This window comes from Capra hircus, chromosome 24 (genome assembly GCF_001704415.2).
Source record: "Capra hircus breed San Clemente chromosome 24, ASM170441v1, whole genome shotgun sequence".
Taxonomy (NCBI): domain Eukaryota; kingdom Metazoa; phylum Chordata; class Mammalia; order Artiodactyla; family Bovidae; genus Capra; species Capra hircus.
Genome location: NC_030831.1, coordinates 50847892 through 50870889, shown reverse-complemented (window position 1 = coordinate 50870889; position 22998 = coordinate 50847892). Strand labels below are relative to the sequence as shown.

General features: G+C 42.1%; 1 protein-coding gene across 1 annotated transcript; it reads left to right on the top strand.

The window, feature by feature from the left end:
- MEX3C (mex-3 RNA binding family member C) lies at nt 343-20903 on the top strand. Its single transcript, XM_018039727.1, has 2 exons — nt 343-1492; nt 17865-20903. Exons 1-2 carry the CDS (start codon nt 724-726, stop codon nt 19088-19090), a joined length of 1995 nt encoding a protein of 664 aa, XP_017895216.1. The 5' UTR covers nt 343-723; the 3' UTR covers nt 19091-20903.

Here is a 22998-nt window from a genome sequence, read left to right as displayed (position 1 = left end):
AAGGCTCCTAGTTTCAGCCCTCTGCGGCCTTGCTTTCGCCCCGCCTCCACCTGGCTACGTCACAAAGAGTGACGTGTAAAGCGAACAATCACAGTCCCTCTCCTCGTGAGCCAGTAGGGAACGGGGAGGGCGGGGTGGGGGGGAGGGCAGAGGACGGACGGAGAAGGCTTTGAGGGGCAGGCTTGTCCCGGTCACCCAATCAGAAAGCTCTGGGGAGGAGCGGGGCGGGGCCCAAGAAGCGGGTGGGTGGGGTGGGGCTAGGGACAGGAGTTAGAAGGCCGCGGGGAGGAGAGGGCGGGCTCCCGGAGATTAAAAGCGGCCAATTAGAACGCGCCGGCTTCCTTAGGAGAGCGGCGTGGGGCGTCGCCGCCGCCGCCGCCGCCGCGCGCGCCGGGGGCTGGTTGAGGCCATGAAACAAAAGAATCCCTGAGAGGGGAGCCGCGGCCGAACCTCCTTCAGCCCGCCCCGCTGCCGTCCCCACCCACCCACCTAGTTACCTGCCTCTGCCTCCTTCCCTTGCCCCTCCACCCCGCCCTCTCCGCTCTCCGGGCGGCCCTGGCGCTGCTCAGCCCGGGTCGCTCGGCCCCGCCACCTCCCCTGAGGAAAAGTGTTTGCGCGCTGAGCAGGGCCGGGGCCCTGTCCGCCATGGGGCTCGCCGCCCGCCGCGCCTGACGCGGCCGCCGCCGCCGCCGCCGCCGCCGCCATTGACAGCGCGCCGCCGCGATGCCGAGCGGCAGCTCCGCGGCCCTGGCCCTGGCGGCGGCCCCGGCCCCGCTGCCGCAGCCGCCCCCGCCGCCGCCGCCGCTGCCTCCGCCGCCGCCGCCCCCCGCGGGCGGCCCGGAGCTCGAGGGGGACGGGCTCCTGCTGAGGGAACGCCTGGCCGCGCTGGGCCTCGACGACCCCAGCCCGGCGGAACCCGGCGCCCCGGCGATCCGGGCCGCGGCGGCGCAGGGCCCGGCCCGGCGGGCGGCGGGGCCATCACCCGAGGAGCGGGCGCCGCCCGGCCGACCCGGGGTCTCGGAGGCGGCCGAGCTGGAGCTGGAGGAGGACGACGACGACGACGAGGAGGAGGAGGGGGAGGACGCGGAGCTGGACGGAGACCTGCTGGAGGAGGAGGAGCTGGAGGAGGCAGAGGAGGAGGGCCGGCCGTCCCTGCTGCTGCTGTCGCCGCCCGCGGCCGCCGCCTCTCAGACCCAGCCGATCCCGGGCGGGTCCCTGGGGTCGGTGCTGCTGCCCGCTGCCGGCTTCGATGCCCGGGAGGCGGCCGCGGCGGCGGCGGCGGCGGGGGTGCTCTACGGAGGGGACGATGCCCAGGGCATGATGGCGGCGATGCTGTCCCACGCCTACGGCCCCGGCGGCTGCGGGGCGGCGGCGGCGGCGGCCGCCCTGAACGGGGAGCAGGCGGCCCTGCTCCGGAGAAAGAGCGTTAACACCACCGAGTGCGTCCCGGTGCCCAGCTCCGAGCATGTCGCCGAGATTGTCGGTCGCCAGGGTGAGTGCGAATGGGGGGTTGGCGGGGGGGTGTCCAGCCGGGCTGGGCCCCGGGCGTGGGTGGGGAGACGAAAGAAAGGAGCTTGGGGCTGCAAAGGCGAACCTGGCGAGGCCCCTAGGTCCACCGGGAAGGGGTGTGGGAGAAACCCGAGGGGCTGCCAGACGAGAAGATGGGTCACCTTGCGAAACCCCCGCCCCCAACGGTGTCCCTCTCCTCCTGCACGATACAAGGCGATAAGTTTCTCGAGCCACCCAGCCCGGCGGTGTCCCCTTGACTCGGGCTGTATTCCTGGAACACTCCGGCTGGCGTGGCACCAGAAACAACCTGAGGTGGTAAAAGGTCGGGTCGGTTGTGGATTCGGTGTCGTGCACGAAAAGCTTCGAGATCGCAAGTTTGCGCAGCCGACTACTGTCTTTGTAAAAAGCTCTCAGCCTGCCTTACGACGGCTTTCTGGGAAGAAGAAATTGACAGAAATGGAGGCTTGGAGGGGGGACGAAGCTCATTCGCGAGGGAAGAGGGGATGTTCGAGTGGTCGTTCTTACTGCCACCCACCCTCCACCCCTTCGCTGTTCAGAAACTTAGCTTTTTAGCTAACTCTGTTGATCGACCTTAACGGTATTCCTATACATTTTAACTCGAAAAGACCGAGTGGCTACCTTTTAGAACGCTTTAGGGTAACACGATGAAGGAAAATTGGACAGTAAAGTAATTGAGTTAAGGAACTTTCTACGTTTATACAGTTTTTAGTAGATTCTCCTCACTTGCCAGCACACCAGTACTGCAGACAGACTCCTCCCACATTGTTCAGACAAAGGACCTATGTCTCAGATTCCAGGAGTAGATTTGTGAAGGTGGGGGAAGGGGATGCCCAGAGTACCTCTCTATCCGACATTTTTAGGGAAGGTCCTATGCTCTTTAGTGTAGCTCCCCCCCCCCCCCCCACTTATTAAAGGAGTGAATATTCTCTGCAGCTGACTTATATGATTGAACCTGGTTGATGCATGTCTCTCTACTGTTAGGTTGAGAGCATTGTTGGGGTCAAATAAAAAGAAATGATGGCGCTGCTGCTTAAATGATCTCATCTTTCCCAAGTGGTCTAAAGTACACATAAATAAGGTCTGTCGAAATGGTGGTTTCAAATATCAGAGTTGGCTCATTTCTTAACTCTAGGATTTTAATATGAAAAATCCATCCATCTGAAATCTGGATGGAGGAGCCTATTTCAGACTGCCTGGTACTTAAAGACAGTGTTCAAAGCTGCTGCCATTCCCTTAAGAGTTTATTCCCATAGTTTGGTGAATAAATTTTGCCTGCCTTTTTTGTTTGTTTGGGTTGCTTTTGTTTTGTTTTTCCAGTACTGAAGATGCTAGTCAGGAGAGAACTGTTTCACCTCACATAGAATAAAATTATAACATCTCAAATTATAGATCCAGAATGAGTTGGTTATTCCATTAACAGCATCCGGGAATTGCTGTATATCAAGCTTACATTCTGCCAGGCATTTGAGTTTATGGCAGTTGGGAATGTGAGGTTTGTTCCAACTAACTTGCTGCCCTTAAGAAGCCAACAGTCTAATATAAACAACGGAGTGGCACTAATCTAATCTGTAATTAATGTCATTAACTATAGTGTGTGACAAAGTCGTACATGTATCAGCTGTGGAGGCCCTTGGAGAATGGATAGGACTTTAACAAATGGAAGGTGGAAGAAAGACTGAGGGACACGGTGAGGAGAGGTGGAGAAATAATCTCTAGGTACGGTTGGAAAGTTGTGAGGGGGACTGTTTGTTTTGATACTTAGTGTCTGATACTTAGCAGAGTGGGGAAAAGTCGATGGCAAGGTGTGTTCAGGCACTTCTAGGCTGGTATTTCCTCAGCACAAGTTGCTTCAGTTTGCTTATGGTGACAGTTTAGGATAACAAAGGAAAAGAACGCTTAGAGGCCAGTTTTACTAAGGGACAAGATACTGATAGCTTTTGTTTAGTTTAATATGAATTTCTGTCTTCTGTATTATACCCTATAAAGCATGGTAAAATGGCCCTTCATTAGGCAGACTGTTACCTTTTTACCACTCTATTATTTAAAAGTGAACTGAATTCCAGGTTTTTATCTTGCAGCAAATTATAGCAATGAAATAAAGTTTTTAGTTTTTCCTCTTAGGGCAGAGCTTATTAGTTAATAAGGAAACGTGAATCTATTTATGTCTTAGGACATAGAGACAAGTTGCTGACTGTTTCTTTTGCACTTAATATTTTCCCAGAGTTGAAGTACTGTTAAAAGTATGTCATCATTCTCAAGATTATCTTATCTTAAGAGCAAAAAGTTTTACCCTTTTCCTGTTCCGACCCATTCAACTAGTGGATCATTGACCCCTTTGCCACCCCCACCCTCAGCAGCACCACTATAAAACCTGTAAAGTTATTTTCCCACTCGCACAGAGAACCAGGCAACTTCTAATGTTTGCATCCTTTTACAGTGTGATAATTTCCCCTTTCCCTAAGCCAATAAACAGGGCATATCATTTAATTTACTTCTTGCTTTGGAACAAAATTTTCTTCCTTAAGAATTATCCCTTCCTGCCGTTTTTATTCATTACCTGAAGTCATAATTTTCTGATTGACATCTCTTAGTTGGTTTTGGAGATAATTATGTCACAGATGGAGACTTTTGTGACTTCAGCTCTGAAGCAGAGTAGGACAAATGGAATTCTGAGTCATATAGACTACCAGCTCATGTCGACGGCCTCCAGTTCCAGTGGCTTTCAGAGAAACAAGCGACTGCTTCTGATAGCCATGAAAGTTGGCATTGTTGACCTCATATTTATACTCCCCAGCAGCACATGGTCATTTGCAAATGTTAAATTGGTCCCCCTTTTTAAGTTTGCATCTCATTTTGAAACCAACAGTACTGGAAAATAAAGCCAGGAACTAAAGAGACTTGTTGATAATCAAAGAAGCTCTGGAATGTAGACATCAAAAGTAAACCTGACAACAGATTTAAGACCTAACTTTTAAAAAATGTAGGACCTGCGAGATAACAGGATGTTTAATTTAAATCAGTGGACTTTGCTCCAATTTGTATAGTCATTGAGAAGCAGTTAGACTGAAAAATGAATTAAAGTACAACTCTACTTAACAATGGTATAAATAAATATTGAATGTCATAAGTTGAGTTGTTTTAAAGACTTGTAAAGGTTTTATAGTACAGTTTAAGATCAGTGTACATCTTAAACTATTTTCATGAGTGATTTCCTTGATGGTATATGTGTGTTCTCTAACCTAGTTGAGAAAGGCTATTTCTGGCTCTGCGTGTGTGTGTCTGTGTGCGCGCGGGCGCACCTGTCCATGGTATTTTTCAGGCAAGAATACTGGATAGGTTGCCATTCCCTATACCAGAGGATCTTCCTGACCCAGGGATGGAACCCACGTTTCCTTGCAGGCAAATTCTTTGTTGCTGAACCATTGCAGAAGCCTCTTTTTTTGTTGTACACTCTGTCAAAAAATATCTAAGCTAATAATCTCAATATGTGAATATTTATGAATAATACATATGCTGATATACTATACATTTTTTAAACATGTAAACAGTTTAAAAGGATGAATTAAATATGGAAATTGGAGTGTTTTGATATTTTTTCCTGCACCCCAATGACTTTTCTTGTACCCTGTTTTGGCTATTACTGAGCTAGACCTTATAAATTTTTTTTCTTAATTGAGCTACTCTGTTTCCACTGATCCCCAGTGATTGTGTATATTGCCACTTTTTAAAACAGACAATATGACATATTGTTTTAGGTTGTCTTAAATACATCCTTGGGAAAATTTTCCCCAGTTTCCTACAGTGGAACAAGTTTTCAGGTTCTAAAAAGAGAAAGTTTGGTATTGTACATAAATTCCCTGTTTAAGAAGAAATATCTATTTCATGAGGAGAAATAGTTTCCGAATAATACTAAAGCACAGTGTCTTTTTCTTTTGAGGGGAGAGTTGTTGGCATTCACTCTTCCAGGTACTATACTACCTGCCATTTAACTCTGGTAGGTGGTTATCCCCATTTTACAGACATAGAAACTGAGGGGCTAATAGATACCTTGCTCAGGTAGTGGAACTTGGGGTTAGACCAATTGTTTGATAATGGGGATAAAGTTCTCAATTTTGCATTGCTGCCTCAGTAAGCATCTTGCTCAGGAAGAATATTTTGGGTCAATTTCAGTCCTAAACGTGATTTAGGATGCTGTGTTTCTAATAGGCATAGCTTAAAATATCATCACTGTCCAAATTAATTTACTTAATAAAATTTTGGTGTCCAGAAGGCACATGCATCATTCTAACATTCTATTTCTATTATGTCTAACTAGATATTCGCTATCATTTTAATTCAGAAAGTTAATTTGTATGTATATACATGCTAAAAAATTAAACATTGTCATTTTTTTAGACTTTAAGATCCAAATTACAGTTTATATTAGCTCTGGAACCTTAATTGTTTTGCAGATGGGTGGGGAATCCACTGCCTTTTCTTCCTGCCTTATTCAGCTAATGAACTATTTTGATTCACTAAGGAGGAAATGGAAAATAAAGTGGTAATTCAAGGGTGTGTTTTCTGCCCCCTGGTAGAAATGCCAGTGACCTAAAACTGATGCAGGGAGTCAAGTATTTGAGACCTATAGAGATTTCCTCAAGGAATATTTCCAGCAATGTCTATGGTTTGGGATTCTTACATTTTCAAAATTCTTACATTTGAAAAATCTTACATTTTCAAAGAAAGGTGGAATTTAGTTATAAGATCATGCTTAATAGTTCGTGGGTCTGGTTTTGAACTAATTTAATATTTGCACAGATGGAGGAATTTGTTGCTTGTGTCTTAAACTGACGACAAATTATTTTAGAATATATGTTTTACTATAAAAATATGTGTTGAAAGCTGTCCCAAATTGCCCTTGGCAGTCCTTGCTCAGCTGTGATATGTTGGAAAGAGATAGCAATCAGAAGTTAAACTTCCTAAATTCTGATTACTCTGTGTCAGTAAGTCACTTTGTGGCCTTGGACAAATCACTCCCTAGGATTCAGATTCCTCTTCTTCAGCTGGGTATAGGCGTATCTACAGTACCTCTAGGGACTGTGAATTGTACACAAATAAATTGACATATATGAAACTAAATGATAAATGCATACTACTGTTGTTAAGTTAAATCTGAAATTAATTGTTCGTCTCGTTCACCTTTTCTCTGCTTTAGCAGACAGTTTCACACATTACTGTATCCTTCTAATGTGACAGAACTGAAAGGAACTGATATCTAAATGCCTGTTAGACACATGGCACTTCTATCCAGATAGGCATAAATGATACTGTAATAACAAAGAACCCCAACATCTCAGTATTAAAATGATCAGTGATTTATTTCTTTTTCACAGGGGCTCTGCTCATTTTGGTCATTCAGGGTCCTAGACCAGCAAAGCAGCCACCATTTCAAGTGTGGCTGGTCTTCCTCTCTTTGCCTGAAGGATGAGACGGTGGTGTAGCACACATCGGTCTTTAAATGTTAGACCTGAAGGAGCGTGGTGATCACATCCACTCATGTTTCATTAATCAGAACAAGTTATCTGGCCACTCCTAACTTCAAGTGGGTGAGAAATTGCATTACAATCATGTGCCCACAGGAGAGAGCCAGAATGTTCATGAACAGCCATGATGACTATCACAGTATTAAGTCTATGGGATTGTGGCTGAATTTTTTTAGTGTAATTTATGCCTTAATAGCATTTGTAATTTCAACTCAAAATGAAAAAGAGAGAGATAAAAATGTTCATAAGATACTAAATAGGAAAGTGTGTTTGCAATTTAAAACTCCTTGAGGAACTTCCCTGGCAGTCCACTGGTTAAGACTCTGGGCTTCCACTACAGAGGGCTCATCTGATCCCACAACCTACATGCTGTGGTAAAAAAAAAAAAAAAAAAGAACACAAACTCCTTTAGGAAACTCCAAAGAGATTATGAATAATCTATTTTAAAACCTCATTGATCTTCAGGTGATTCTAAAATGATATGTTTATCAAACTGCATCTTAATCCTTCCCAAATGGCTTATATACCATGATGCCTGTTTAGTCTTTAACTCTTCTCCCCATACTACCATTAGGTACCCTATAGACATTTACAGTGATTACATATGATATTTAAGCTTTTTAAATTATTTTCTAACATTAGTAATACCAAGCCAAACTATACTAAATTGAATATGTACAGCACAGTGTTATTTTGAATCCTTTTGAGTCTTTATTTCAGTGATTGATTCCAAGAATTCTAAGTTACACTACATAGTTGTACCGCCTCTTTCATGCCAGGGTTCAGGATTTAAGAACAATTCATGTGGGCATGGCTTGTTGCCTTTGTCCAATAAGCAGAAACTGCAGTTCATTGTATGCCTGGTTTGACCATAAGTAAAGTGGTATCATGCAATAAAATAAGACTAGGCCTTAAAATAATAAAGAAAATTATTTAACGAACTGCAGATATAGTTGAAGATAAGCATAAAGGTTCATCTTAAACACAGAGAAGAGTGGAGAGGGACTAGTTGCAAACTTCTAGAAGGTTACCAGTGTAAAATGTTTGCCCTTTGGGCTGACCTCCTTTCTATACCGCTGTCCCCTCGCCTTTGGCTTATCTTCTACCTTTCCACCAGTACCTGCAGCAAGGACATTGAACTTGGAGTTAAACTTGTTTAGAGACATGGTTTTACCATTTGTTGCCTGTGACCATGGACAAATCACTTAAGCTCACTGAGCCTAAGTTTCCTCTTGGGGGAAAAACTTGTTCCATCTATAGTCTGAAAGAGAATCATTTACACATGAATCTGATTCCATTATATAGTTCCCAAACAGAAGTAATTCTGAGTTTCTATTAACATCCTCTAATGGACATGAACATAATTTTAAAATCCCCAGTTAGGAAAATTGTTCTGTGTCTCATCTCTAATTGACACCCACTTCTAGGTGTCACGGGTTTAGTGAAAGGCCAAATGGAGCCCTTTTTTGTTGCGTATGTGGATCCTCTTGTCTAAATTAAGTGAAAAAGGAGGGGGGGGGGATTTTAAATTTAGTTTAACCTCTGTTTTTAAAAATACCTCATATATTTTAGGAATTCTCCACTTGTAAGAATCAACTGGGAAAAGAAGGCAGGTTGAGAAAGTGGCGGCTTTAGGGAATTGGGGCATTTCAGAGTCGTTAGTTTGTAACTTTGGGCAATTCTTGGCTTCAGTTTTCTCCACAAATAAAGTGAGATTGGACTAGATTATCTCTTGTAACCCTTATATTATCTTTGCCCAAGAAGAGTTCCTAAAATCGTGTAAACCAGATTTAAAATTACCAATTAGATTGACTTCAACATATCTCCTCCCAGTTTTGTAAAATTAATATCTTAAACATATTTTTCATAATCTAAATATAAGTTTTATATTTAGGATTTAAGGATTTAATGTTTTAACTTCGAAGAGAAAATCAACTCACTTGAGTTTTTCTTTAAAAATAATAACATTTAAATGTGTCAAGTAGTATGTCATCTCATTTGATCCATTCTTGATGCAACCATACAGATAAGGAAACAGGTCTGTGGAGACGTAAGTAACTTACCCAGGGTCTCAAGCTAATAGAATTAGAGACTTCAGTGCTCTCAACTCTGTAAGTGGTAAACAAGCAGACAAAGCAGCGAGGATATAAAGGACTTGAACAGAACACCGCCACAAGCCAGTGGTATAAGAAGAGAAAATGATAGATCAGTATCTGTACATGAACACGTATAGACGACAAATCCTTTTGATGCTTGAAGTTGGATACAGGTCAGTGAGGGCAGAACTGAATCTCAGTCGTCTTAATCTCGGTTAAATTACCTGAAATGTAGCAGATACTTGCTGTTTATTTTTTTGAACTGAACTGTTGGACTAGAGACTTGCCATTTTAGTATTTATCACTATAGTTTTCATATTGTGAGGTTTTCTTTCCTCTTGCCTTTATCGCCAACCATTTACCTGAGGAGTCAGTCAACCAAAAGTTGTTTGGATCTGTTTGTTCTAGATGCTACTTGACTTAGGGTATTATATGTCTGTATGAATACTGGTAATAAGCAAAACTAAAAAGTCACATAAAACTGAAGTGTTGACGAAGTGATATCTAATGTGAAACTGTATTCTTAACAAAATTTCAGCAATTTTTGACTGGAGCTGCAAGAGGGACCCTTGAGCAGGGAAAGGAAAGCTATTTCTGTATTGTACATTTAAGAATCTATTACGTTGTTAATCTAAATGGTTTATTTAAATGTTGAGTTAAGTTGTGTGTGTAAGAAACACTCTCTTACTGGGTTTATCTGATATTCACCAGTCTTTGAAGCTAATAATACTGAAAAATTGAGTCCTTTTAAAATTGTAGGAGCTTTTGAATAGCCTGTCAAGATTATTCCAAGAGGAAAGGGTCTTACTTATATGTACAGTCATTAAAGAATATGATCCCCCCTCATTAATTCTAATATATCATGAAATATACATATAAAATAATGTGTTCCTCTAATGCTTTTAGAGAAAAATAGTATGGAGTAGTGAGAGGAGTGTGGAGACAACTTGTGTTTGAGGTCGGGCTTTCCAGCTGGGAGATCTTTCCAACCTCTTTCAGTTTGTTTCCCATCCTTGCTAAAGCTATCAAGCTAGTCATCACTCTGTTACGATGATTAAATGAAAATATAGGAGAGTTTTGAAAACTGAAAAGTGCTCTACACGTTTATTATTTCAAAGGCAAGTCTGTTGGCTCATCTTACTTATGAAATACTTGAACTGGTGGGGGTGGAGTGGGGAGAGGGGCTAGAGAGCCTAAGAAGCTCTCCTTTACTGAGCACCTACTTGAATAACGGGCACTGAGATGAGTATTTTAATACGTTATTTCATTTAATCTTTGCAACAACCAAGTGAGAGAAGTAGCTTTCATTACAGTTTCTGGGCTTTCCAGGTGACCCTCAGGTGGTCTCCAGGGCAGGTGGTAAAGAAGACCCGCCTGCCGGTGCAGGAGACACTTAGGAGACATAGATTGAGTCCGTAGGCCAGAAAGCTCCCCTGGAGGAGGGCAGGGCGGCCCGCGCCAGTACTCTGCTTGGGACATCCCCTGGACAGAGGGCCTGGCCTGCTATGGTACATAGGGTCGCCAAGAAGCAGACATGACTGAAGCAACTTAGCACACACCCAAGAAGGAGAGAGAGAGGTTTAGTGGCCTGTTAAGAGTTCACAAAGGTGGTTCGTGATGGTCTCCTCAAAGTCTTGTGCTTCCAGCTGTGACTCAACCTACTTTTCCTGAGGAAAGCAAGGCTAGATGTGTATATATGTGAGATTGTCCCACGTGCTTTATAGCTTTCAGAAAGAAGTGATTTTGTATGTCCCAGGAGAAGAGGGACTTGGTCAAAAATAAAAGCATTGGAAGGACGTAGAGGTTGAATGACCTAACATTAAAACCACAAGCAAACTGGTGGTAGATTAGAGCCCAGTCCAGCAGATAATCAGTGTTTTGATCCTTACATTTCCTTTAAACTAGACCTTGGAATAGTATTAGTAAGCTGTAGCTGTGATAGTAATAGTCATATCTATATTTGTATTACTCTTGAGTTCATAGAGCCTTCAACACACAGTCTCATCTTTTCCAATGACTGTGTTTGTTACTCAGAAGGTACACGGTGAGGGGGCAGTGCTAGGAGGATTTTCCAGGTTATTTAGGGAAATATCTGAGTAGAGACAGGAGGAACCAGCCACGTTTAGGGGATGATGAAGTCTGGGAGAAGGTAGGTGATGGCCACTTAATTAGGAGAAGGATGGGGACAGGGAAGTGGGATGGGGAGCAAGCCCCAGCATTCTAATTTTCTTGAAGGTAAAAAGAACTACTTCACTCTCCCCTCCCTATTTTTATTAAAGCAGGTATGTTTGTGTATGTGTGTGTACATTGATTTCCCTTTTAAAATAAAACCTCTTGGGGAGAATTTCTGAAGAAAGATATACCTGAGGATGACCCATAGTGAAAATATACAGACCTTAGCTTTGGTGTGTTTATAAGGGTTTTAGCTTTTAATATTTATAGCTAATTTATGAATTTTATTTCTGGAAAACAAAACGCTCTGTCGAAAATCAGCAACACTTCACATAGCATTTGGGGTTCCTTTCTTCAAAAAACAAAACAAGTTCTTTGCACCTACCAGATAGAATTTAAACTCCCCTGCCTTTGTTAAACTAACTCATCCCCCATCTGACTTGCTCCCCTAGCATTCTGCCCTCCAGGTACTTAAAGCTCCCATAGCACTGAGCCAGGTGTGGTATCCAGGCTGCCATCTTGGGCTCTCGATTCCTGCTTTGGCACTTCCAGTTCTCTTGACTCTCCCTTCCACCTGACAGAACCAGCTTCTTCAAACCTAAGTTCAAATGCGTTTGAGGCCTTCTCTCGCCTTCCGTAAGCAGTAGAGCCCTGTCCTGGTCTGTGCTGCCACTGCTTTGTATGCCTGTTTTCATTACAGCAGTTACCTTGTCTCAATATTGTTTTCATGACTGTTTCCTTTCTACACTGTCAGCTCCTGGAGAGCAGAAATTATTGTAGTTTCTGTATATCACCTGGAATTAGCCACCTGCACCTTTATAGGGCACTTGATACTTGAATTGGTAAGTTGAAGCATCAGGCTGGTGGATGTTCTGGGCCGAAGGAGGAGTGGTTTAGCTAGGAACACTTAGTCACATCCCACAGGACAAGTGGAAATGAGGTTTACTTGTCCATTTCTTACCAAATCACTCATCTCTCAACATAAACACCCTGTCTTCATTATCACCCTGGCTTATATATTTCTTTTTGACCTATTTTGATTTTTATCAGTGGTTTATCCCTTCACCCTACTTCAGTGCCTGTGATCCCCAAACTTTTCTTGTACTTGTATCTCGCTACTGCTCTGGACAGTGGGTCACTATTCTTGGGTTAGGGTTTAAGATTTTTCTGAATCCAATACTTTCCTTTGCTCAAAAGCCAGGGGCCTGGGAGAATGGAGAAATAATTGGAGGAACAGGAAATTGGTGTTGTGGTAGGCAGAATAAATCCCCTTTCCCTGAAGATGCCTACACCCTATATCCCCGGAAACTCTATGTAGATGTAGAGTATGGACCTTGAGGTGAAAAGGTTATCTGAGATCAGCTGGGTGGGTCCAGTGTAATCACATGAGTCCTTCAGCACAGAACTTTCCCAGCTGGGTCAGAAACGAGATTGGGAGAGATTTGAAGTACAAGAAGGGTTCAGTCCCCATTGCTGACTCTGAAGATGGAGAGACAGGGCCACAAGCTTTGTTGGTGGCCTCCTGAGGTGGGGAATGGCCTTGAGCAGACAAGACAGCGAGAACACAGGGAGCTCAGCCCTGTGATGATAAGCAACACAATTCTACCAGTAAGCCAAGTGAGCAAGCTCTTCCCTGGAGCTTCCAGAGAGGAACGCAGTCCTGCAAACACCTTGATTTTAGCCCTGTTGAAACCCATGTCAGAACCCACATCAGAAGTGTAAAATAAAAAATTTGTGACATTGAAAGCACTGTGTGAGGTAACTTGTTATTGGCAGCATTAGAAAACTAAAGCAGATAATAAAAGTAAAGAACAGAACAAGGTTTCTGGATTGAGGCCTCCATTGTCCTCTTAGCTCTCAGCTCCCAGAGGCCACCTACAGTTCCTTGCCATGAGGCCTCCACGGGCAGGTCAAGCGTAGGTTGCTTTCTTCCAAAAGAGCCAGAGCACATCTGATGACTTCTGCAGCCCACTGGAGAAAGCTCTTCCAAAGAACTTGTGATTAGGTCAGGCCCACCCCTGCGATCTGGATCATCTTCCTGTTTTAAGGTGAATTGATTTGGACTGTAATTATATCGACATTGCAGACTGTAATTTTGTATCTGATTCTTCTAAGTATATCATTCCACATGTTTCATGGAATTAAAAAGCGGCCTTAAAGGTCTAGTGTAGTGCTTTTAAGCTTTTCTGTGATACTCCCCCTTTCCCATCAAAAGAACATTTTATTTTGCAGTCAGTGACAACATATTTCATCAAAACATTTGGAGCCTATTAATGCAAACCATGGTTTGAGAAACACTGAAGACCATTTCAATTCCTTTTCTTTAAAATCCTCTACCAGCAACAAAGGCCCTCTCCCTTTTAACTGCTCAGGCAGCTGGTAGGAGACACTCTACCCTGGGGAAGCCAGACCCAACCTTTTGCTATACCAGGAAGTGAGAAGACCAGAATTCTGGCTGCAGCTAAAGAGTTTTAAGGTGAATCACAGCCCTAGCCACAGTGATACAGAAAGGGGAAATGGGTTCCTTCAGGAGGGAGGTAAGTTAGAGACTTTATTGGGGGTATTTACTTCCAAATCAAAATAAAATGGTAACCATGAAAGTCATTAGTGCTGTCCTGGTTCTTAATCTCTACACAGTCTGGTATACAGCTTGCCATATATTTATTTGTAGCTATGAGAAAACAATTGTTAGTCCCTACCTCTTAGACTTAAAATGCTTTATTCAACTTTGAGGTTATGAAATCATTTACCCTGCTGTTCATAATTTTTTTTTCTAAATCTCAGAACTAATCAAAAGTCTGATTGATGTGCTTATTTAATCTAGTAAAATCTGTCACTTCTTCATCTCTAATTTTTAAAATTTTCTAATTTAACAACATTTCTTAAAAAAAAATAATGCATTTGTATGGTTCCAAAATTTGTAAGAATTTAAAAGTATCAGGGAAATTAAGTCACCTTCCTACCCTGTTTCCCTTAGTCTCCCAGTTTTGTGACTGCAAAGTATTCCCTTACATAGCTGTACCAACTTCCCACTAATACAAATAGGAGTACAGAGGTTATTCATGCCTGGGCAAGTATTCCTACAGACTTGATTCTGTGAGTGGGATTGCAGGGGCAGAAGGATGCAGGAAGTTGTGATTTTGATGGGTAGTGCATACTGCCCTCACGCAGTTTGTACTCTGCAGCTAAGTATGAGGGCTTTCCCCCCATTCTTACTGGCACTGTTTGTTTTTGATATTTGACAGTCTTATAGGTGGGAAATGACACCTCAATTCGTGTTCAGAGCCATTTATGTTTCCTTTTCTATGAGCTATTTTACCTATTTTTTCTGTGGTTTTTGGTGTTTTGAGATAAAAGGGCAAGTATATGGGTACCTGTGTAAGAGAAATTAGCCATTGTGATGTGAATTGTAAATAATCTTTTTTTTAGCTTGTTTTTGCTAAGTAGGCCTTTTGGGCAGGGTAGGCTATCTTACATCCCTATCTCAGAGGTAGTCCGCATTCTGTCTTCTCTGGCTTCCTAATGAGACTATCAAACACATTTTCATTAGTAACAACCATAGGCTCAGTAGTATCCGATTTAGGCGTGTGCGTATTTGTCGCTCAGTTGTGTCCAACTCTCTAACCCCATGGGCTGTAGCCTGCCAGGCTTCTCTGTCCATGGGGATTCTCCAGGCAAGAATACTGGAGTGGGTTGCCATGCCCTCCTCCAATATTATACCTACTGGGTATCAAACAAAGTATTCTACTAAGGTTCATCTGACAGTTGCTTATTGTCTCAGAAGCATTTTGAGAAGTTTCTTAATTTAGCTTTCTAATGTCCACTATAGTAAGGGTTGAGAAGGGCCAACCCTAGACCCTCAAGCTAACTCTCGGTTGGTCCTTAATAGAGTTTGCCAAGTATTTTTCTCTAGGATGACCAGGACCCTCTTTGTTAGAAATGTGTGATTCTAGCAGACTGCCTTCTTGTTAGGTTATAGTGCAGAGAAGAATCTCATGTATCCAAATAATGATAGTAACTCTTCTGAGGGTGCAATAGGAAGAATTAGGCATTCTCACCACCCCTTCAGACTTTCCTAGGAGTGTCTCCATCAGTCACACACTGGCCAGTGGATGATTGTAGTTCTCGGCCTCAAGCAACACCACCTCTGCTGCATGAGAGTTTCCTAGATTCAGCCTGCGTGAATGATGAGTGGATGTGGAAGTTTTATAGTCTTCTAAGTCACTTTCTGTGGTGGAGCAGAGTAGGAATAGATTTTCCTATACTCAGAAGTCACACTGGCAATTTAATCTTGTAGTTCATTGTAGATATAAACTTATAGCGGCACTCTGTAATAACTTGTGTTTTACAGTAGTATAACTTAGACTAACTGTAGTAACTTCTTGCTAGCCCCCAGCCCACCCTGTCCCTCTGCCCTTCTCAGCTCCTCCAGTTCCTCCACTAAGTGCATTTCTTGCAGTTTTGCTTTAAGCTGTACCACCCGACCCACCCCCACCCCCCTGGTCTTCTCAGATACAACCTTCAGGTTAAAGTAAACCTGACTCAGGGAAAGGAGCGAAGAAAGCTTCACGGAGAATAAGGCACCTAATAAACGAAAATCTGAAGGGCCATCAGGAATTAAGCAGAGCTGGTAGCAAAGGAGCTGATCGTGGAAGCAAGGAGTATGGATAGGCAATGAATGTGGTGGAAGCGCACCACAGAGTTTAAGGAGTGAGGAAGGGGAAAGGAGGGGTAGGGGATCAGGCTATAGAGAGGTAGGTCCAGGCACAGGGCCAGCTTCTGCGTGCTGCACTGTCTGGACTTTATCCTTATGGTAAGAGGGAGTCATTAAAGCCTTATGCAAATAAGTGAGCCTTCGATCGGTGCTTTTCAGGAAGCATCATCTACCTAAAGTCGAGGTAGAGAGCTGATTGGAATGAGGCGAGAATGGAGGAAAGGAGACCTATTTCAGGTGGGGTCAAGGGTACTAGTGCAGTCACACAAGTTAGGAATGATGTCCAGAAAGAATTAGCTTTTGTACATTATGGATTTGTTGAGGGCAGGAAAAAAAAGTTTTCAGAAAACCATCTGCTCAGGTTGTGGCGTGTGTTTTTCAGTAGCATCTAACTGCTTTATTTTGAGAAACTAGGAATAGCATGATACAGTCACGAGAAGAAATCTGTTCTGGCAAGCTTCACATTAAGGTCTTTGAAAAGCATAACCCCAGAGTCTTATGCCTTAGCGTATATCTGGCATCTTAAGTTACTGTTCAAAACCCTCCAATGTTACACAGTTGGCACTGGTAATGGCTGATTACTCCAAAAAGTAATCTTTGGGTAGTTATACATATGTATCTCAGATATTTTATTTATTTAACTTAAATATACTTAGGATTTAGAACCAAAGCCTTTTATTTGAGAATGGGACTGCCAGCCATTATAGTCCTTCAATAAAACCACACCCAATGACCATAACTCCATACAATTTCCAATATGTTTCTTTTGAATTTAGCAAGAACTTCACAATGAACACAGAATTACTCTGGGTCAGTTTTTTTACCCCAAGATTTTACAGTTGTCTCACCCATAGTTCAACAGCATCTTTTTTTTTCTTTAAGTACTCATCATTATTGAAATTTTTAAAAATAATCAATTTTGATACAAATTCTATGTCTTGTATTTATATATCACTGCTTTATGTAATTATTTAGTTAATGCATGAGTTCAGTTAGCATAAACAGATGGGGATAAAGACAACTGATTCTTAGTTAAGCCTGAAATCCAACTGATGAACAGAAATGAGATGATGGGCTAACTTTGAGCACTTTGCTATTGTCATCAATTGAGTTTTACAGGAGAGAATGATGTTGAAGTAAAATGACGAGACAGTTAAGTAGAAGTCAGTTGGAGAACTTCTATCATCAGTATAGTTCTGTGGAATTTGAGGTTCTAGGACCAATAACAAAGACTATAGACTATGAAGTCAGACTAGGTTTAACTCTGGCTCTGCCTCTTACTTGCTGAGTGAACTCAGGCATGTTACACAATATTTCTGCGCTTTATTTTCCTTCGCAATAAAAGGAGTGTAACAGTCTCGTCCTTAGGGTTGTTATGTAGATTAAATAAGATGAAAGGTATCGTCTCACATTGTACATTAATATTTTTTCTTTGCCACCAACACCCTGCAAGGTAGTAAACTATTAGTGTTCTGAAAGTCAAATCCACTCATAGTGTAGCTGGCCTATTTCATGCATCATTCGCAATGACTAATAACAAGAGGAGGAAAACTATAAGCCTGTCCTCTGAGTTAAAGGCCTTCAGTGGAGGCGTCTCCTCTTTGCTGAGAATGAGAGGTCACAGGAAAGTACCCTCAGGACCCAGGAGTCATAGTGGAACTAGGAAAGCTTTATCAGCATTTAGTGATAAGAAATACGCTCAGACTTAAAGAGGGATGGAAAAACTGCCCCAAACCAGACTGTTGTCCTGAAAGGAGCTTTCTGTAATTTGTCTTTATCAATATTGTTGAAGGAGATGTTGATACTTAAAAAATATTTTCTTTCTAACAGGTTGTAAAATTAAAGCACTGAGAGCCAAGACGAACACGTATATCAAAACACCGGTTCGTGGTGAAGAGCCCATTTTTGTTGTCACTGGACGGAAAGAAGATGTTGCCATGGCCAAACGAGAAATCCTGTCAGCTGCAGAGCACTTCTCCATGATTCGTGCATCTCGAAACAAAAATGGCCCTGCCCTGGGCGGGCTGTCCTGCAGCCCTAATCTGCCGGGTCAGACCACCGTTCAAGTCCGAGTGCCCTATCGTGTTGTAGGGCTGGTGGTCGGACCCAAAGGAGCAACCATCAAAAGAATCCAGCAGCAGACCCACACGTACATAGTGACTCCGAGCAGGGACAAGGAGCCCGTCTTTGAAGTGACAGGGATGCCCGAGAATGTTGACCGAGCCCGAGAAGAGATTGAGATGCATATTGCCATGCGCACGGGAAACTACATTGAGCTCAACGAAGAGAATGACTTCCATTACAACGGTACCGATGTCAGCTTTGAAGGTGGCACTCTGGGCTCTGCGTGGCTCTCCTCCAATCCCGTTCCTCCTAGCCGCGCCAGAATGATCTCCAATTATCGAAATGATAGTTCCAGTTCCCTGGGAAGCGGTTCCACAGATTCCTACTTTGGAAGCAATAGGCTGGCTGACTTTAGTCCAACAAGCCCATTTAGCACAGGAAACTTTTGGTTTGGAGATACACTACCTTCTGTAGGCTCAGAAGACCTTGCGGTTGATTCTCCTGCCTTTGACTCTCTACCAACATCCGCTCAAACTATCTGGACTCCGTTTGAACCAGTTAACCCACTCTCTGGCTTTGGGAGTGATCCTCCTGGTAACATGAAGACTCAGCGTAGAGGAAGTCAGCCATCTACTCCTCGTCTGTCTCCTACCTTTCCTGAGAGCATTGAACACCCACTTGCTCGGAGGGTTAGGAGCGACCCACCTAGTACAGGCAACCATGCTGGCCTTCCAATATACATCCCTGCTTTTTCTAATGGTACCAATAGTTACTCCTCTTCCAACGGTGGTTCCACCTCTAGCTCACCTCCAGAATCAAGACGAAAGCACGACTGTGTGATTTGCTTTGAGAATGAAGTTATTGCTGCCCTAGTTCCATGTGGCCACAACCTCTTCTGCATGGAATGTGCCAACAAGATCTGTGAAAAGAGAACGCCATCATGTCCAGTTTGCCAGACAGCTGTTACTCAGGCAATCCAAATTCACTCTTAACTATATATATATACATAAATACTATATCTCTATATGGACTCGTAAAGGCATGGGTATAATGGTACCCCCAGTAAACTTCCTAATGAATTCTTATGACTGTTATCAGGCTTTATTGGGATTAGGCTAAAGTTGTTAGTAAACTTATAAAAGGCTGCTATGGTAACACTAAACCTAAGTGGTCTCTTGTCTTAGTTTGGTTTGAATTATTAATCTTATCCTGTAGACCGAGAGACATAGCTTGTGTAAGATTTGCTAAAGCTGACGTTCAACTCGGCTGAGTGAAGATAATCATAGGTTGTGTGAACCTATGAGAAAAGTGTATACGTCTAAGATTTCCAAATGATGGGTCCCAAAGCCTAACCACATTAAGAGTTTATGGAGGGTACGCGGCATTACAGATGACTCAGACACTTCCAGGGCTGCCTTCTTTACACTGCCAGTTTTGACAAAACAGGTCCGTTTGTTTTTTATTTTACAACAACTTATGCCTAATTCTGCAGGATTGCAAGTAACTTTTTAATGCATTGTGGTTACTTATTGGTAATAATAGGGCTGATGGCAGTTTACTCGATCACTGGTTATAATTTGGGACAAAAACTGCTGCATTGACCTTCATCTCGCCCAGAGTGCTCCCGGCTGGCCTGATCAGTGGAGCAGGAATGCAGTTGTATCGATCGTGAATTCCTACCCATTGCCTCCCTCAGTGAATGTGGAAATGGCCACCTGGGGTCTCCATTCCAGGAAAGGCTTTGGGGTGCACCTGCATTGGCTAATAATTGAGGATACGAACATTCCATTCATTAGTCTGATCAAGCTATTGATTAATTTTTAGACTATAGATCAAAATGTGAAACATTTTATGTTCAATCCATATTTGTCTTGCACATTATAAATGTATTTTTATTTTTTAGTAATTTAGGGGAGGGGGAGGGAGAGCGGGGTAACAATGCCCTTAGCATATTTACAGAAGCAGCTGTGACGACCTCCAATCAGTTTACTTCATTTCAAAACTTGTTTCCAATCACAAGGAAAGATTTCTTTAAGATACACTTTTTACATTTCACCTGTGGATGTCTGTGACTTTTCATCCTCAGTATGTTCCCAAATCTGCTGGCATTGAATGGATAAAACATTATACTGGTGGGTTTTTCTACTAATTATTTTTTGAAGCGTTATTTTCCCAACAAAAAAGAGCTTTTTTTCTCAGTATAACAAAAATTGAAATCCTATGTGTATTGAATAGTAAATAGACAAATTTTATTTTTTATTTCCACTTGAAGAGTTACATTTCGTATAAAAGTTTACAAATAACGGTTTTTATTTTGATTTTTTCAGTATAAAAAATTGCCTTGATGGCATATTATGATGTAATGCTAATTGCTTGTAGAATAGTTAAATGTCAGTATTGAAACCTAATCTTTAGCTGCCGTCTTGTAGATACAAACGAATGTTCACCAAGCATGTATTTTGTATTTTGTTGCATTGTACACTGCAACTAATAAGCCAAGGAATCGACATATATTAGGTGCGTGTACTGTTTCTAAAAACCACAAACTAAGAATGATAAATTATCAATATAGTTTAGTATTTGCTAATTTTACTACACTCTTTTGTTATGTATATGTAGGGAAGTCATAGGGATTATAAATTCAATTTGAGTAAAGTTTAAAACCATATATTTTATGATAAAGGGCCTTTAACTTAAGATGGCCAAAGCACTGATATTATATATTTGCTGTAAAGAGAATTATAAGAGTTTTATTTTTCTGATATTAAAAGTTACTTAATAAAGACTTGTTTCCATTAACTTGAATGTATTCTCCTTGGTGTTTTTCATGTATTCTCCTTGGTGTTTTTCATGTATTCATTAGTTTACGCTGGAAGACTGCTACTTGCCAGAATTGAAAACGTCCTTTAACAAGAGTTTCCCCTCTCCCTAGCCAGTGATCCATGTTCTAGGTGTGGAATGTGTTGTAGCGTCTTTCTTTGAATAAGTGTCACATTATAATAAATCTAGAGATTTGGCCAGTTTTAGATTATATAGTTGCATGTTTATATAGTTGACCACATAATCACTGTTAATCTAATATGAATAAAATAGTGATTTATACATATTAATGTTAACTAACGTCCTGGACTCAACTTAGACTTAGTTTTTATCCTTTGTTACAGATTGTCCTTTTATCACCAAAACTATAAAACTAATTTTTTCTAGTATGAAGGTGCGAGTTTTTAACTTTTAATTCTGAAGTACCTTCTGAAAGACTTTGTGGTTGATTAAAAATATATATATATATTGCTCCATTAATGAAAATGACTTTGCTGACTAGAATAAATTGTTGCTTTTTGGTAAAAAGCAAGAATAAAGACACTTCTGGATTGTTTTACTGAAACCAAAATTCTGTCCTTAGTACTTAGAGGTATTACACAGCCATAGGAAATCTTTCCATCATAAGTTTTGAACAAATTCTCAGGCTGTGCTAGATAACTCTGGAATGTATAGATTTGGTGATGGGCAGGATCATTGCCCTGTGGAATTATTCCACTCATTTTAGGATTAGCCTCCAGAAGTATGAAAGTCAAATTATTTGACTATGTTGTAGTTTTACAATTCCAGCATAGACTGAGAGGTGAATATGAATTTTAACTTGCACATAGTATAAGGTCAAGATCTTTCAGAGGACCTTGAAAATAATCTCCAAGGCTTTCCTTGCCAAAACTTTGTCTGAAATTAATATCAGCAAAATTGATAAACACTTTTCCAAGGTCTCCTTCTGAGCCTGCCTTCCCTCATATGCCTACATCCATTTTCTTGTTTAAGGAAGTACCAGGAGAGGGGCTCCATGGACCCCGTGGACCAGTGTTAGCAGAGAATTGTTGCACCATACTGGATAATCTGCAGTGTGGATAATCAAGGATTAGACAAACCTGTTGAAAACTTGACATTATTTGTTTACACGGCCTTAGAGGCTAGATGCGAAGCTGCAAATGTGGGGATCAGATAACAGCTTAGTTATAATGATGTGTGACTCTTTCTATAAAGGAATATATCAAAGTGTCCCCTTGCAAAATAGGTTTCTAGCAAGAGTGAGAAAGGCTAGAAGAGTTAGGCTTAGAGAATAGGGACAGGAATGTGAGTACACTTCAAGCTATTCTTCCAGTGGATGTGTTAGCATAAAAACAGACACATTCTCAATCTGCTACCAGCCTCCCCTCAAATATTCTCCCTTTCTCGTTCCAAAACCGTACAAATAATGCAGGATAGTGATATTTATAATACAGGCATAGCTCTGATACACCATGAGTTCAGTTCAAGGCCACCACATATAAAAGTTATTTATACTGGACTATAGTCTGTTCAGTGTGCAGTTGCTTTTGTATCAAAGGAACAGTGTACATACCTTAATTTTAAAATACTTCATTGCTAAAAAATGCTAACCAGTACCTGAGCCTTCAGTGGGTCATTCTCTCTTTGCTGGACGGTCTTGCCTCCATGTTAATAGCCGCTGACCAAGGTGGTGGTTGCCGAAGTTTGTGCCATTTTCTTAAAACAATAGAGTTTGCCACATCAGTTAACTCTTCCTTTCACAGAAGATTTCTCTGTAGCATGTAAGGCTGTTTAGTAGCATTTTACCCACAGTAGAATGCCCTTCAAATTTGGAGTCAATCTTCTCAAATCCCATGCTGCCCTATCAACTAAATTTATGCCCTATTCTTAATCCTTTGTCATCATTTCACCAGCCTTAACGTTATCTTCACCAGAAGTAGGTTCCATCTGAAGAGACCTTTTTATTTGCTCCTCCATAAGCAACTACTCCACTAAAGTCTTTATCATGAGGTTTCAGCAACTGAGTCACATCTCGAGGCTTAACTTCTAATTCTACCCATCTTGCTGTTTCCACCACATC